The sequence below is a fragment of the Castor canadensis genome, chromosome 8 (genome assembly GCF_047511655.1).
Source record: "Castor canadensis chromosome 8, mCasCan1.hap1v2, whole genome shotgun sequence".
Lineage (NCBI taxonomy): Eukaryota > Metazoa > Chordata > Mammalia > Rodentia > Castoridae > Castor > Castor canadensis.
Genome location: NC_133393.1, coordinates 43,775,838 through 43,792,976, shown reverse-complemented (window position 1 = coordinate 43,792,976; position 17,139 = coordinate 43,775,838). Strand labels below are relative to the sequence as shown.

Sequence of the window (17,139 nt, the reverse complement as noted above, 5' to 3'; positions counted from 1 at the left end):
AGAAAACAAACAACACATGCTGGCGAAGATGCAGGGAAAAAGGAACCCTCATTATTGTTGGGAATGTAAACTAGGGCATCCACTGTGGAAACCAGTATGGAGATGCATAAAAACTAAAAATAGACCTACCTGATGAGTATGCTATACCACTCTTGGGTATATATCCAAGTATAAATCACCATATAAACATGTACACCTGTTTATCGCAGCACTGTTCAAAAGAGCCAAGCTATGGAATCAGCCTAGGTGCCCAAAAACTGATCAATGTACAAAGAAAATGTGGTATGTATATATATATATATATATATATATATATATACACACACACACACACACACATACAATGGAATACCTCAGCCATAAAGAATGAAATTATGTCATTTGCAGGAAAATGGGTACATGAGATAAGCCAAGCTCAAAAAAGTGAAATATTGCATGGTTTGCTCACATGAGGACCCTAGACTTAAAATAGTAACAGGACATGAATATACAAGAGGACTGTCTTGGAAGAGAAATTAGTGTGGGGGAAGAGAAATTAGTGTGGGGGAAGAGAAAGAAAGGGTACTGGGAGTTGAAGATCAAAGTAAGTTACATATATATGAAGACAGTATAATGAAACCCACCAAATACTGTTTGAAAAGGGGAGAGACATGAGGCAGAGAACTTGTTCAAAATACAATGTATGCATCCTTGAAATTACCACAATGAAATCCTCTTGTACTATTAACAATGAGGTTTTTTTCATTTTCAAGTATTTTAAACTCATTCTTTTATGTGCATTTCAACCCATTCCTGGAGGTGTTCTTTTTGATACACAAATTGCCCCATCTTTAGCCAGAGGTAGTCTTTTCAAAGTGGTTCCTGTGCTGCAGAGTTTTGTTATGATCCAAATAGACTTGGATAGCCTCTTTGCTGTGGTGGCCACTTCTTAACTGCCCAGTTCATTTTAAATACACTTTCTGCCCCAAACCAGATATTGGCCATTTTCTAAAAACCCTCTTCCCTTCTCACAGAAAATTATGTTTGCAAGCATCTCGGAATAATCATGGCTCACTGCCCTGGGCTGTCAGACTGACTAGGCTTCTTCGGCAGACAAAGCTAAGAAATAAATTTTTTCTTTTTAAAAGAAAGGATAAAGTTAACTTGAATTTATGATAACTGCGTGTTTAACTTTTTTTTTTTTTTAATGTCAGTACTGGGTTTGACCTCAGGGCCTTATGCTTGCTAGGCCGGCACTCTACCACTTCAGCCACACTTCCAGCCCTTTTTGTTTTAGGTATTTTTCACCAGATCTTCTTATTTAAATATCCTGTGTAGTTTGGATGGCAGATACATACCACCATGCCCAGCTTTTATTGGTTGAGATGGAGTCTTGTGAACTTTTTTGCTTGGGATGGCCTCAAACTATGATCCTTATAATCTCTGCCTCCCGAGTAGCTAGGATAATAGGCATGAGGTGCTGCTATGGCTTAGTTTAACTTTGTAGGTATTTTTTTTTTCAAGTATTAGTTACTACTGATACTAACTTGGTATGTACTTACTTTATCCTACAGTGTCCCTGTAACAGTCTTAAAACAGCAATATCAGTATTCTTAGCAAAAGCAACAAAAAATGCTAGATTCTGTTAAGCTATATCCAACTATGAGTATCCACTCAAAATATGAGGTTTTTAAAATGACTTGAAATAATTCTTGTTGGGTGGTTATGTCATCGGCTTAATATAGCTAAATTCATTTTAGTTTTCCAGTTTTTTTGTCTGGAAGGGGAGAGGCTGCCTTGCTTTCTTTCAAAACTTGATTTTGTTTTATAATTAGGTAAAACAGTGATTCCAAAATCAAACACAGCACTAGGTACACTGAGAGAAGTCTAGCTTTCTATCCTATCCCTTCTGTCCTGTTTCCTCCCCTCAAAGGAGACAATTGTAACTAACTTTTGGAATTTCCTGACATTCTTTTTAAAAATGTAGGGAATATACATAAGTCATTTCTTACACGAAAGTTATGATAAACAAGTCTGCAAGTTGCTTTTTATCATTTAAATCGAAACAGGTGGTCCTTCATTCCATTTTGCAGAGGCACACGTTACATGGATATGCCAGCATTTATTCACTCACTCCCCTTCATATGGACATTTGGAAGACGTCTTTGTTACCAAGCATTTCTGTGGGAACAGGAATCCCTTGTTATTTGGTCCCAGCCCTGTCCTGCTTCTAGAGGGAAAAAACATCTGCTCCTTTTCAATGGGAACTGGTTCTAGATGGCTGACATCTTCTAATGGCTCACCCGGACATCCGCTTCTCCTGAACTGATGAGATTTTGACATTGTAAGTTGTAGCCTCCTTCCCAACTGGAGAGAATGAGCTGCCAAAGCACCAAGAAAGGGGAAAAGATTGACATAAGAAAATGGACACAAACAAATTCCCATTTATATCCCTGACTAGCATCTATTCAAGGTTTGAGTAGAAACATCCCAGAATTTGAATTTGACCAATCTTATCTTTAAACATACATCAAAGGATTTAATTCTTGCCTCTGAACTGAAATCTGTGGTTATACCCCTTAATATTTTTACTTCTAGCCATCTGTATCAGCCAAAGTACCAAATCTAGCTATCATTTGAGTAACAAAATTTTATCTAGTCACCGATTTCTACAAATAAAATGTAGAATTAATTGAATATGACCAAATGTGAGAAAACTACACTAAAACTTAACATTTTGTATTGCTTACATCAATTTTAGATTTGATCATCTCAATATTTACTGCCATTTTACAGATAGGGAAAACAGGACTCAGAAAAGTTCTTAAAACATTTTTCTTCCCTGTGGTTATACCACTTGGTGATCAATTTGTGTGATTAAGTATACCTATCTTCCCCATTGTGCTCAAAAACAAGAGGCTCCATAAAATCTATGTCTCTTATCTAATGCCTAGTAGACAGTTAAGCACTCACTATATATGATGAGTAAGTGATTTTTGTTTTAACAGATCTATGCCTTTATACATCTCTAAGGCAGTAAAAAATATTATGACTTTTCCCTATAATCTTATGTAAATCAAAGCCACCAAATACCTTAAATTTCAAATTTTTAGGGGTGTTTTCTTTTTTAAATTTTTTTGGCAGTTTTAGGGATTGAACCCAGGGCCTTATACATACCAGGTAAATACTCTATCACTTGAGCTATGTCCCCAAACCAAAAAATGTGAAATTTTTATGGGGAACTTCTTTTGTAGAATTTTCAACAAAGCTCATTTTCTCATGTTGTGGAAAGGACAGAAGATAGTGAATTAGGATGTCTGAACTCTAATGTTTCTAGCTCTTTCTCAACTGGGAGCCAGTGACAGGCTAGAGGGCATCTGGGAATACCTGAAAGTTTATCTAAATTTTTGTGTGCTGGTGCGTTTTTCAAACTAAGAAAATTGTTTAACTTTGTGCACAAGGATTAATTTACAACACCTATGGCCAGGCCACAGTTACATGGTAAGGAGCTCTACTCTCTTATTTCATACACTGAGAAAACAGTTGTCAGATAACCCAAGTGTGGACAGGACAGGGCATATTCTGTTTATCGTGACATTTCTTGCTTTAACCATCCCTGTGGCACCTGTGTACAACTACCTAATAATTTAATAACTGAATAACAGAATTAGGTAGCCAAATCATAGGAAGCTTTGCCCTGGGTCATTCTTAATCCCCTAACTGGACTGAGTACTGGAGATGTGCAACTTTAGATGGATGGAAACAAGGCTGTCAAATAGGGTTTAGCTTTAAGCAGGTGTGGACTAAATTTCTCAAAACATACCTAGAGTACATGAGTTTCTCCCCAAGCTGCAAGCAGTTGTTGCCTGCAGTACTGTAGTCTTCTCCTACTTGGACTCTGCTAAGCTTGCCCCAATTCACCCCAGGGAGAGATTCTTTTCTTTTTTTTGGTGGGGGGGGTACTGGGGCTTGAACTCAGGGCTTACACCTTGAGCCACTCCACCAGCCCTTTTTTGTGATGGTTTTTTTCAAGATAAGGTCTTATAGACATTTGCTGGGGATGGCTTCGGACCTTGGTCCTCCTGATCTCTGCCTCCTGAGTAGCTAGGATTACAGACGTGAGCCGCCAGCACCTGGCTTCTTTTCTTTCGCTGTGTAGAGAAATTAAGCTCATACATTACTTATCTAGCATGCTAAAATAAATCCTGTCAGAGTCAGGAAAATTAGTGGGGGCCTATGTAAGATTTTGGAATTGTCAGCAAGGCTCTCCTGATTGTAAATTCTGCCTCTACATTCTGGCTCTTGCCTAGGATTCCACTTCAGCTTCATTCTCATCTTTTAGGGTAAGAGTTATTAACCATTATTAGAATGATGCCTAATTAGAATAATGAACTGGAGGAGAAAACCTGTATTTTTAACTTAAGGGTTTATTTTCTTTTCGTAACTTTGATTTTATCCTAACTTTTCCTTAAAAAGAATTTTGTTTTGTTTTTGTTCCTTTTGTTTCTCTCTCTCCTTTCAGTTATTTCTGCTACAGTAAGTTAATACATTTAGGTTTTCCCTTGAATTATAGCAAAGTAACGCCTGGTTGTACAGGCAGGCAATCATTACTTGCTCTTCCTTCTGTAAGCTTACTTGGGTTTGGTGCTTCACAACAGAATGTGACTGTAGGCTGTAATGTGGGCAGCCTGAGCTGACCAGGGTTTCAACTTGGCTTCCAGAAATCAGTTCCAAGCAACAGCTCTGCCATTGCCAAAGCATTCCAAAGATGTGAGAAGTATTTTTTTTTTTGGTGGGGGTGAGGGGGGCAGTACTGGGGTTTGAACTCAGGGCCTCGTGCTTGCTAGGCAGGTGCTCAACAACTTGAGCCCTTTTTGTTTTAAGTTATTTTTCAGGTAGGGTCTTTGCTTTTTTCCTGGGCTGGCTTGTGATTACAATCTTCCCACATACTTGGGACCACAGACCTACACCACCATGCTTGATTTTTGTTGAGATGAGGTCTCAGTAACTTTTTGCTTAAGCTTGCATGTAACTAATCCTCTAGATCTCCACCTCCCAAGTAGCTAGGATTACAAGTGTAAGCCATTGCACCTGTCATGGGGAGCAATTTTTAGGGGAATATTTGGATTTTTCTTAAACTAACTGAATTTGATGTTTAATTTTTAAAATAATGTTAATCACTGTATACTCTCAAATTATGTAACCTTTCTAAGCCTCAGTATCCTGATCTGTAAAAGGAAAAAATTATAGCACATGATCATTAAAAGCCTGTTCAAATCTAAATTGTGATTCCAAATTTCAGTTAGACTAAGGACTTAAGGAATAGGTCTACATTGGGAAGAGAAAAATTCAAGTTAAAAACAGGTCTTTGGGAAGGAATAATAGCAAATGCTGGAATGAGTTCTTAAAGAATGGTATTGACAGCAACCTTGCATGGTTCTAGTATGCTACATGTGATTCAGTCTCAAACTCACTCAATTACTGACTCCAGATTTGGTCACATAAACACTTACCTCTACCAGCATATAAGCAGAAAGAAGTGTGATTCCGAGATTATACAAGGTGAGGATTCCCCTGAGAGAAAGAGCAGGTCTGTTCCTCATATACTTGGTACCCAGCCATATTGACAGCAAATATATGACAGTAAGAAAAAAGGTAGGAAGGTAAGAGTCCAACATGAACCATCCTCTGACTCGAGTATCTGGAAAGAAATACATATAATGTATAATAATAATGTATAATAATGAGTCCTGTGAAGAAATGCCTCTGGTTCAGTTAGCCATACTGACAAATACGTTTCATTTGCATAGCAGTCCCCTTATCCTTGGGGAATTTGTTCCATGATCCACCTTGAATGGTTTCCTTCTTCACATTTCATGGCTAGAATTATTTTTATTGTACATCTTAGTGAATACAACATTGGATTTTTCTTATTAAGTTGAGAACATTCGCTTTTTCTCACAAAAGGCTCTCTTTGGCATATGCAAGTTTCTAGCATCACTATGCTTGCACACTGCAGCCATTCTCAGGGTTAACTGAACATTGCACTGTGATACTGTGTAGTCCATCTGATAACTGAGAAGTGACTAATAAGCAATTAGTGAGTAGGCAGCATAAACAACATGGACACGTTGGCCAATAGGGCGATTCATGTACTAGTCAGGATAAGGTGAGATTTCATCATGATACTCAAAATGGTATGCAATCTAAAACACACGACCTGTTATTTCTATTTTTCATTTACTACTTTTAAACTGCAGTTGACCGCAGATAACTAACACTACAGAAGATGAAACTACAGATAAGAGATACCTCGTAAACACAACAGAGAACAATATGACAGCATCAAGCTAGCTGGATTGGGGTTAGACTTCAGGGGATGAACAAACTAAGGAATGTTTTATGGAACAAATAGGGGCTAAGCTGACCACTGAATGACAGGGAAAAGAAAGGTAGGCAAATGCTTAATTTGGAACAATTACTGCACTTAATTATTCTAACTCAATATGAAGTGCTGTTATGTCATTTTATGGATGAAAAACAGCACAGAAAGCTTTAGTAACTTGTATAAAATGGTTGGCAGCAGTCAGGATTTGAATTCACATCTACTTTTTTGCTCGTTCCCTCTCATGGGATGGCTCTAGATAATGAAAGGAGAGAGGACATAATGATACTGTACTGTAATTCCTAAAACCCACATTGCCCAGAATTTGCCTAATATCTTTGTGCAATAAACTGAGTACTGATACCAGCAGAGCAATGGGATCATAGTACAGGAAGTATGGGAAGCAGAAAATAGCAAAACCAAAGCTTAGGAGCTGATTATTTAGAAATGAAAGCAGAAAATAAAGTGAAACACCCAGACTTGGTCACAGGACTAAAAGTATGAATGGCAGGGAAGCAAGAACCTTGATAAACCAAGTGCCCCTTACTCTAGAAAGTGAAAATTTAACAGCTCATATAAAGCCTCCATGACAGAGCTACAATGTACTTAGTTATACCTGATAATAATTATAGACACAAAATGATTATTTTTGGTAAATAAAAAATAGTATACCTAGAATTATTAAAACTGCTTGCTGTTTTTAATCTATAAATACAGTGGAAAGGAGCTGGGTTCAACAGGCAGTGTCTTTTTCTTGACCTCTGTGGTTTTTCCACAGTCTCAGTCCCTCTTTCTGGTATATCCTACATCTTGTGTACCCCAACTTTTCCTTAGAACACCAAACCTAGGGACTATTTTTATGAGGAAAGTACTTCTTGAGTCCTAATTGTCCTCTTGCTTATTCTGTAAACGTCTCCTACTGATGACAGAGATAAAAAGGTAAGAAAGTTCTGCATTCAGGTTACTCACAGGGATCATCTTTCACAAGAATGCTACATGGCACTACCTGATGCTGATCTCCATTAATGCTCAAATAAAGTCCTGACTTCTGAAGGGAACCATCTCCTATTGTTTTTTCATAACTACAGCTTAATTTGCATAGTAAAATAATTATCATTTGCATTTTTATTATGGCTATAATGTTATAATATGTGCCAGGCACTGCTCAAAATCCTCTTACATGTGTTAACTTATTTCTCATTCTCAAAGCAATTCTATTAGGTTATACTATCCCCAGTTCACTTTCCAGAAAAGTTGAGCCAGAGGACAAAAAAGTTAAATAACTTGCATTAAATTGCTACCCTACCTTTTGTGGTGGTATTGTGGGTTGACCTGTATTCCCCCAAAAGTTATGTTTAAGTCCTAACTCTTGGTATCTGTGACTTCAATTTTATTTAGAAACAGGTCCCTGCGAATATAATCAAGTTAATATGAAGTCTTCCTAGATCAGGGTGGGCCCTAACCCAGTGAATGTTGTCCTTATAAGAGAGGAAGTTTGGATACAGGGACACAGAAGCAAGAAGCAAACACAGTGTAAGGACAGAAGCAGCAATGGGTAATGCATCTACCAACCAAAGAACTCCAAAGACTGCCAGCAACCCCCACAAAGTGGGAGAGAGGCACAAACAATAACCTCAGAGAGAGCAGGACCCTGCCCAAATCTTGATTTTAGATTACTGGACTCCAGAGCTGTGAGAGAGTAAGTCTGTTATTTTTAAGCCACCCAGTTTGTGGCAATGTTATGGCAGCCCTAGAAAGTGAATGCATGTAGTTTAGTATTCAACTGCTTTCCTATTTTAGGTGTGCTAGTTTTACCTCCTAAACTACCACATATGCTCTATGAGATGTGCTTAGGTCTTCTCTTTTTTCTGTCTTACTTATAACATTCACTTAGTGCTGAGTTCGAAGGAAACAGTCATTTAGAACATGTCAACTGGCACAGTGAGTCAAGCACATACTACAAAACATTGTAACACCTCAAAGTTTTCATTTTCTTTTCTCAAGTCTCTATAAATGTTTGCTGCAGTTATTAAAAATAATCAAAATCGTTTCAACCAAAACAGGAATACTCGCAATAACTTTTCTTCTCTTTGGCACTTGAGCAGTTTTCCTTCTGCTTCTGTGTCAACCCTATCCCTCGATGTTCCTAACGTAGTATGTGCAAAGTCAGAAGAGACTAGGAAACCTAGAACTCACCAGGTGCCCTGCCACTCTATGTAAGCTTGGGTCTCCTTTAGGAAGGAAAAGGGTTCTTGATGACTTAAATAGTAGACACTGGGCAGCTGTGGAGGTCATAAGATTAGAGGATGTCAGGTGTTAACTTTACAATCTCCTTGCTACAAAGGAAAATTTCCACAAGAATGACTGAAGCTGAGTAAACAATTGCAATTCTTCTTTAAATTAATCCCATAGCTGCAGAATTCCAGATCACACTGATTTTACTGGTGACAAAATTCAGTGTGAATCTGATTCTGAGACACTGCTGTTTGACTTTCTGGTGGAAGTGTCAAAGCGAAAGCCACAGTCATCAAGAAATCACAGTTCCTCCAGTATCCTGACCTCCACACCAAGATCATCTCTTTCCCACCTACTAGAATTGCAAGGCAAGGAACACAGGCATTACCCGCCTACTCCATACAGTCATCAGAAACAAAAGAATGGGGGGAAAAACCCAAACATTTTTTAAAGTATTTTTAAAGCTGTACATAGAGTATCATTATATTAAGACTATGTAAATCATCATTCAGTTGGAATGGTTTACAGAGTCTGTATGGAAACTGGAGAATAGTCCAATCTCTAAGTAGTTATTTAAAGATTTTCAAAAACAGGAAAGTCTCATTTCCCTCCTCCCCTCTTTACCCCTAACAGTGCTGAGGAAATACCTTATAGAGAAATGTGGATTTTCCACAGGTTTGTGAACCAGCAAGGCTCAAGTGAAACAAAATATTTTGTTCATAATTCATTTATTTGCAAAATATACAATGCTTAATATGTTCTGGGAACTGTGATAAACCTGGTTGCTGTCCTCAGGGGAGAAACTGCTATAAGTAACCATGAAGCCTAAAAGGAAAGAAAAGGGTGAAACACAGTAATAAGGGGCTGGCTATAGAGAAAGCCTGTCTGCAAAAGTAACACCCAGGCTGATAGCTGAAGTATATAAAGTAGCTGACCCGATTTTGGGGAGTGGTGTGGGATGAAGCAGGAGACAGTAGGGAAAAATCCCAGGCTCAAGAACAGCATGTAAAGGAATTTTACATATTTGAGGAATTAAAAGATGTCTCAAGTGGTTGTAAAATTAAGTGAAGACAGGCTCTGACTGAGTCAAAAAGGGCAAGGGTCTGTACACCATGATAAGAAGTGTGGCTTTGCCCGTAAGGGCAGTGGAAGATAGTGTGAGTTGCAAATTAAGAGTGCCACACAGTATGATTTAGGTCTTTAGAATACTGCTGCAGCTGATACTCAAATGACTGGAAGAGGGGAGACCAATTAGGAGGCTTCTGCAGCCTGAGTGACTGATGATGGAGGGACCACTGAGGGACTTATAAGCAAATCCCAGTGGCCCAGGGCAGGGAAAGTTCACACATTGTTAGAAGGAGTTTATGCAGGCATGTAAAGGTAGGAATTCTACAGATGACTATGCATGTGAGGATGGTGGAGGGTGACTGGGCAGTACAGAAAGGAAAGGAAAGCAGCACAGTTTAGGAGAAAAGCCACAACCTTGCTTTGCAGCCAAGACACAGAAGGAAAATACTGTAAATTTGAATTTTAGAATTTTAATCCCAGGAGAGGTTAAACAAGAGGAGAAATGGGGCCTTCTGGGTGTTCTGGGGAAAGGATATCAAAGGCAAAGGAGGTTAAATTGCCTAATGTCAATACTACTTTGATAGACATACTACTTTCAAGACACCAGAGATGATATAACCCTCTTCTATAACTGAATGGCATTCTTCCTGTGCTCTTTCCACATTAAGTTCTCAAGTAGCTTACTCACCTCGAGGTCCAAACATATAATCCAAAAAAGTATTGACTTTATCATCAAAGGCCTTTATATGCTCCTAAAGAGAAAAAGAAAAAAATTTTTAAGCGTTTTTTTAAAAAAACACTCAAAACAAGCCACCACCAACATGTAGTTACAGAATCTCCAAAGACTCTAGCTTCAAGAACTTTGGACTGCAAAGACTTAAGTGAAACAGCAAGGCTGTTTGTGGTCAGGATATACAACTTCATCTTTTACAAGCTTGCAAAGATTTGGAAGCAAACAATTCCTCTTTTCATTTCCAGGCCAGAGGAGCCCTGGAAAACAGTCTCAGTGCATTAGACATGAGGGTTATTGACCTCAATTCCATTTACCTCTAATATGCTTAGAGGCAAAGCTGTTCCATAATCAACTTCCATTGCCTCAGTTAACAGAAGCTGTGTGTAAGCAACAGGGAAAGTCTATGACTGTAGAATATAAACACAATTTTTAAATGGAAATTCAGTTGCATTGTATTTTATGGAGCCAAATCTAAAGCTTTAAAAGGGTTTAAGTATGGGAACTGAATGCAACAGCTATTTTTTCTATCACCTTTATGTTTTGTCTTCAAGCTGTCTTATACATTAATATAAAATAAAGAGTATTACTTGGGTGAACCAGATTAATTATTGTCACTTTAACTGGATTCAGGTTGGGGCTGTAAAATTGCTGCTAAGAATCTTAAGATTGGTAACTTGGCTGGTGCCAAGTTGATCTAGTTCCCATTTATGCCTGTCTGCTACTACCACTCAAAATAGCTGCTGAAGAATCCTGCCCCCTTCAGAGGACTAGAGCCCCTCTTCAAACAAGGGGAGGCAAAGACAGAGCACGACTCAGTGGTTGTGAGGACTCTGGGCAGCAGGCTGGTGTGAAGCCTTGGAATTTACATAGAATAAGGTTGGAGGCGTGGCTCAAATGGTAGGCATGCTCCTGCCTAGAATAACCTCTAGATTCAACAGCTGGAGTCCAGTTAGGACATCAAAAGCACTCTCACAGATAGTGTTAGTGCCAAGGAAGAGACTTAATCATTGGCATCTGAAAAGACTGACTGGCATGAGCCACTTGGACTTATTCCTTATTCATGTCTTTGATCCTGAGAGAAATTTCAAGAAAAATAGGCCTTTGGCAATCTTGGGAAGCTTGGGAGGATGGGGACTAGAGACTGACATTTATTAGCACCCACACTGCTGGCACTGCCTTAGAAACTCTACTTTCCTTATTTTATAGTATCACTATCACAAGCATTTTCACTAAATCAAGCCTGGAGGTTTGTAAACAGTATTTCTATTTCTGATTTCCATGTAAGGACAGGAGACCTTCAAGACTTGAGAAAACTCAGTTACCTAACAATATGATCTGTGTGGCTGTCATAATAGGCTGTTCTGTCCAGAGGTCTCTCATTCTTTAACAAAGAATGTTAAATAGCCTCACAGATGTACTCACCCTTGCAACAAATGCCAGTGAAATTTTCCATTGCCACATCCATGAACAGATGTTTAAACCTTTTCAGTCTGTTTACTAAAGTTCAAAATCCATTTTCCAACACTTGAGAAGAAAACTAATTCAAAGTTTGCAATAATCATTATTTCTATAAACTTGTAGAAATTTATAGTGAAAGAGTAGAAACAAAGGGGACCATATGAATACAAAGAAAATGAAAAAGATGAATAAAAATGGTATCCTATTTTTTATTAATTTTATTTGCTTACTGGAACATTAGTATACACTAATTTAATGCAGGATGTTAGATGCTGAAGTGCAAAGTCAAATGGGACATGGTTCTTCACATAGTTTTCAGTCTAGAGAGCAACAGACAAAAAATCGAAGGTCACAATGCCAGTACTTAAAAGCTTACAGAGATATTTTGGAAGAGAATGAAGAAGAGCACTTTAATTAGATCTTTTAAAAAGAAAGGCTTCCAGAAAGAGATGAGGCTGTAGCTGAATTCTGAGGTACTCAGACACTGTCTAGATGGAGGAGGAAAGAAAGAGCATATTAAGGAGAAAGAGTTACAAACACAAACATAACAAAGAATGACTCTTGGAAATGTTCATAGCCAGAGGTCTCCAGTGACCTATATGACAGACAGAAATACAGCCAATGTTGGGACAATCAGACTCTGATAAAAATTATCTCTGTCTTTCTGGTTATTTAATGTAGTTGGTAAGGGAGCAGTCTAACATCAATGGTAAGATCAGTAGAACACGATTACACTGTATTAGTAAATGCAAGCAGAAGTACATAGAGTTTACAGTGTGTCAGTTGAGGATGAATGCCTACCCAAGGAAAATGGAGTAGAACTTAGGCAGGGAAATAGCAGCTATACCTATACTAAGTTCTACATGTGTAAATGAAAAAGCATCCTGAACAATTCCCAAGATTTGCACCATAACCTAGAAGCTGAGGAAAAACCAACAAATTCCAATCTATGTTTCATTGATTCAATGAACTTATATATACATAATATATTATATATAATGCATATATTCATATATGTACATATATTCAGATATTTGAAGAACAACAGACAAATGGTTGGCTCAAAAGATTACAGACAAATTGAGAAAGCAAGACATAGAAAGGCAAATAGCAAACAGTTGAAGGGGATACCTAGTACTGCCACAGTGATGGACAACTTAAGAGTGAAAACTTAGATGGGTTTTTAAGTATTGCAAAAATCTGGATGGATTACAAAACAGGGAAAAGTACTGCCCTTTCATCCAAGCAGAACAGATACTTTCCTGACCTCTGTACTTCAGAGGGCTCATGTCTTGTCATCCTTTGGCTATACCTCTCCACACAGAAAAAACAATCCTTTGAGCCAAGTTAACATACATACAATGGCCACAATGCTCCAGACTGTTCCAAATTCCCTAGGCCACAGCATTCTTTGCCAAATAACCCCAAGCATATTTCCAGAAACTTCCTTGCCCCACAAAAAGCCCATGTTTTATGACTTGGAATCCAATTTGTGATCGTGTACAGCAAATAAGTGAGGGAAAGAATGGAAGCAATGAGGGTCTTTTTTGGTAGTACAGTAGAGCCTTGATATCCATTGGTATACAGTTCCAAGGAGATTTCCACTGAGGAGAAATTGTAAATGTTCAGGATGCACAGAGCTCCATACTCTAAAATGACTCAAATTTACCTGTACCATCTGTACAGTAGGCCTGAACATCCAAAACTTGAAGCCACATACAGCAGGCCACATTACTGTCACAAAATTACTGCTGTACACATTAATATTGCTCACCAAACACCAGATCCTATTTCATGCTCTTTATCTCAACTACTGCAGATGCCTGATTCATTTTTCCCATGACACCACACAACTTCCACTAAAAACATGCCTTTCTACATGCACATTCACTTTTATCATGTTTCTGGGGCACCATTTGCTTTTTGGGAGGAATATTTTCACAAAATTAAGGTCATGGAAACACTCAACTGGCCACACAATGATTTAAACACAACTGATGATAATGTGGGACTGAGAGTTTCTGCACCTCAACTAATTTGCAGAATGTGCATGGGAATTTAACCTTTTTGGTTTTGACATTTTTTTTTTTATTTTTTGACCGTGCTTGGCCAAAACTGAGTGTAATAAATCTGCACATAAAACAGGCTTATTTCCTGGGGATCAAAACCAGGGCCTTGTGCATGCTAAGGCAAGTGCTCCACCATTGAGCTACATTCGCAGCCCGTGGAGGGTTTTATTTGTGTATCCCTGATTACTGACTACAGTTGGTGAGTATGGAAAATGGATCAGCCACTTTGCAAAACAGTTTGGCAGAAACATAAACATACGTCTGCTACAGATCCAGCATGCCACTTCTAGGTAAAGTCATGCACAAATACTCAGAGCAGCTTTATTTGTGATAACTAAAAAACAGAAACCTCCAAATGTCCCTGAACTGGTAATAAATAAGGTCTAGCCATACAATGAGACACTACTCAGTAATATAAAAGAATGAACTACTGATATACATACAACATGGACAGATCTCAAAATTACTATTCTGCATGAAAGAAGCTACACAAAAGAATACCGTATCCATTTATATGAAATTTAGGAAATAGAGCTAACTTATAGATAGCCATCATGGTTGCTTGGGAACTGCTGGAGGCCAGAACACCGTTCAAAAATAAAGGTTAGTTAAGGACATTTACACATAAGCATAAGCAGAACTGACTATGTCATCTGCTAAAGATTCTTCTTGCCAAAGAGAGAAGATTCCATATGGAAAGTAGAATTTAGAGAAAATCAAAAGCACCAGAAGTGGATCTATCTAATTGACAAGCCATCAGTAAGAGTACCTTACAAGCAAGCTGGCTTCCCCCTCCCTCATCACATCCACTATTACTGCCAACACCACCTGTAACACCATGCTCTTCCTACTATTTGACATAATACCCAGTGAAGTCCTGCACCTGTTCCTTCTACTGCCAGTAGGAAGACCACTTGGAGGGGTGGTCTTCTCTCCATCTGAGCAGGTCCATGGACAGACTACAGAGATCCAAGCAAGTCTCTTCTTGGCTATGGGGTATGTAACTTCCACCACACTTCCATCTCAGCCACCAGCTTGTGGGTATTTGGGAAACAGGAGAGTTATTTTTTGCCACCATTTTGTAGACTGGGACTCCCACCAAACCCTAACTGCTCCAGTTAGAGGTAAGCACAATTCAGGGCATCTCAAATGATGAGAAGACACTTCCTGTTTTTTGTTTTGTTTTATTTCATGGTGCTGGAGTTTGAACTCAGTGCCTAGGCAGGTGCTCTACCACTTGAGTCAGTCCTTTTTTGTTTTAGTTATTTTTCCAGATAGGGCCTCGTGTTTTTCCCAGGGCTGGCCTTGGTAATTTGGTGTGTGGGGGAGAGGAGCAAGATGTCTGAGTGACAAATGGCTCTATTCCCACAGTTTGAGAAGGATTTCCTTCAAACCAAACAAACCCACATAGGGCTTCCCTCCATGAATTTGCAGCAGTAGTAAGGACTGGTCAGATTATCATTTTGCTAACAGAAAAACAGGATTTTCCCCCAGTGGGTTAAAATTATATGAAAATCAAAGCAGGCCGAGCCTTGTAATAGCCTCATTATTTGTATCATTACAAGTGTTACTGTTACTATTAGGAATATTTTAATAAAATTGGGAAAATGTAATACAGAACTCAGTGAACCATACTAAGGTAATCCAAATGTACACAGTATACATCTTAATCTCAATTTCTTGGCATCCAACTAGACATTTCAAGAGGAAAAGACTCCCTCCCTCTGTCCCTTTTCTTCTCTCCTCTCCTTCTTTCTTTGACAGGGTTTGGCTATGTAGCCCAGACCAGCCTCTAACTTGCAATCTTCCCATCTTCCTGTCTAAATGCTGGGATTATAGGCAGGTTCCACTATGTTTGGCTCAGGAACTAGCATTCTGATTAGGCATAAAATCTGAAGAATTTTGGGAAGTCAAATATTTATTATTAATTCTTTGGTTGACCAGGACGGAATTCAGTGACTTCCACCCATTTTTCTAAGCCTCTTTTCCTTTGCTCCAGGCATATCCAATTCCAGTAGTGTCCTAAATCATTGTTTCTCCCTCTACACCATTACATGTGTTATTCTTCTGCCTTGATTCCTAATTCCATTTTTGTTTTCCCTGGCTGCTTATCGTCTCCCCAACCAGTCAAGGTCATCTCTGCATGGCATACATCATGGTTCAGTAAGCATTTGTGGAATGCCTCTATTGAATGAAGGAGTTTGCCAGAATCATATCAGGACTGGAGCTCAGCAAACTTTTGACTTCTTTTTCCTTTGACAACACTCTTCTGAGGGTTATCACAATTGAAAATGTGTGAATCTATCTTTGGCAAGTAAAGAGCATTCGACAGTAGTGAGAACACAGATATCACTGGGAAAACTCTTGCAAAGTATCTCGAGATAGTCAGACAGCAGTGACACCCTAATACAGAGACCATGACTCAGTGGAAACCACTAGTCAAACCCAGGGCCTCACACATGCTAGGCAACCATTCTACCACTGAGCTACGTCCCTATCTCCCAAAATCTCTTTTATTCTAGATTTTTAAAATGATAAATATCAGTGTTTAGTATAATTTCAACAAAACATTAAAACTGTTAAATAGCAGTTTTCTGGATTGCTTCAGGACATGCACACATTTGGTCATCTCCTCCATCTCATGCAGTGGAACAGTGCTGTTGGATTACCTCTTGGCTTCAGAATCCTCTACAAACTGGTGGGACAGTTCACTTTGTACAAGACCTGTACAAAGTCTTGTCTTGAGGGGGAGCTTGTCCTAAGGAGGCACAATGGTAGAGTGGGCAGATACTGACAAGGCTATCTCAGTAACAGAGCGCTGGATGTGAGAGGAGTAAAGTGATGTCGAGTGTCCTAAGAGTCTGTTACTTGTGATTCCTCATAGCTCAGTCCCTTGTGAGTCCCAGACAGAAAGCAGGCAGTAATGAAAAAGAATGATATACCATACACTATAAAGAGATTGGGTTTGCAAGATAGAAGTGTTTTTCAATTTCTCTGAAAACAGATAGGCTTTCTCAACTTTTCTACAGAATACTGCAGTCTAGTACCTTCAGGGTTCCACAGTATCAGAAATGGTCCAGGACGAATCAGCTCCTAGCAGAAATGGGACACTTAGCAGGACAATGGCACTGCCATGCAGCAGAGCTCAGCAGGCAGCTAGCATCCCACAGAAGTAGGGGAGGGTGTTCAGTGGATATGGTGCTTCGTCCAGC

General features: G+C 38.9%; 1 protein-coding gene across 1 annotated transcript in view; it reads right to left on the bottom strand.

Moving 5' to 3' along the window:
* Elovl2 (ELOVL fatty acid elongase 2) overlaps positions 1-17,139 on the bottom strand; it is a 55,561-nt gene that overhangs the window by 18,020 nt on the left and 20,402 nt on the right. The window contains exons 2-4 of the mRNA XM_020153813.2: positions 10,356-10,419; positions 5,493-5,680; positions 2,283-2,360 (exon numbers count right to left, since the gene is read on the bottom strand). Coding sequence (XP_020009402.1) covers positions 2,283-2,360; positions 5,493-5,680; positions 10,356-10,419 — 330 coding nt within the window. The remainder of the gene's footprint in view (positions 1-2,282; positions 2,361-5,492; positions 5,681-10,355; positions 10,420-17,139) is intronic.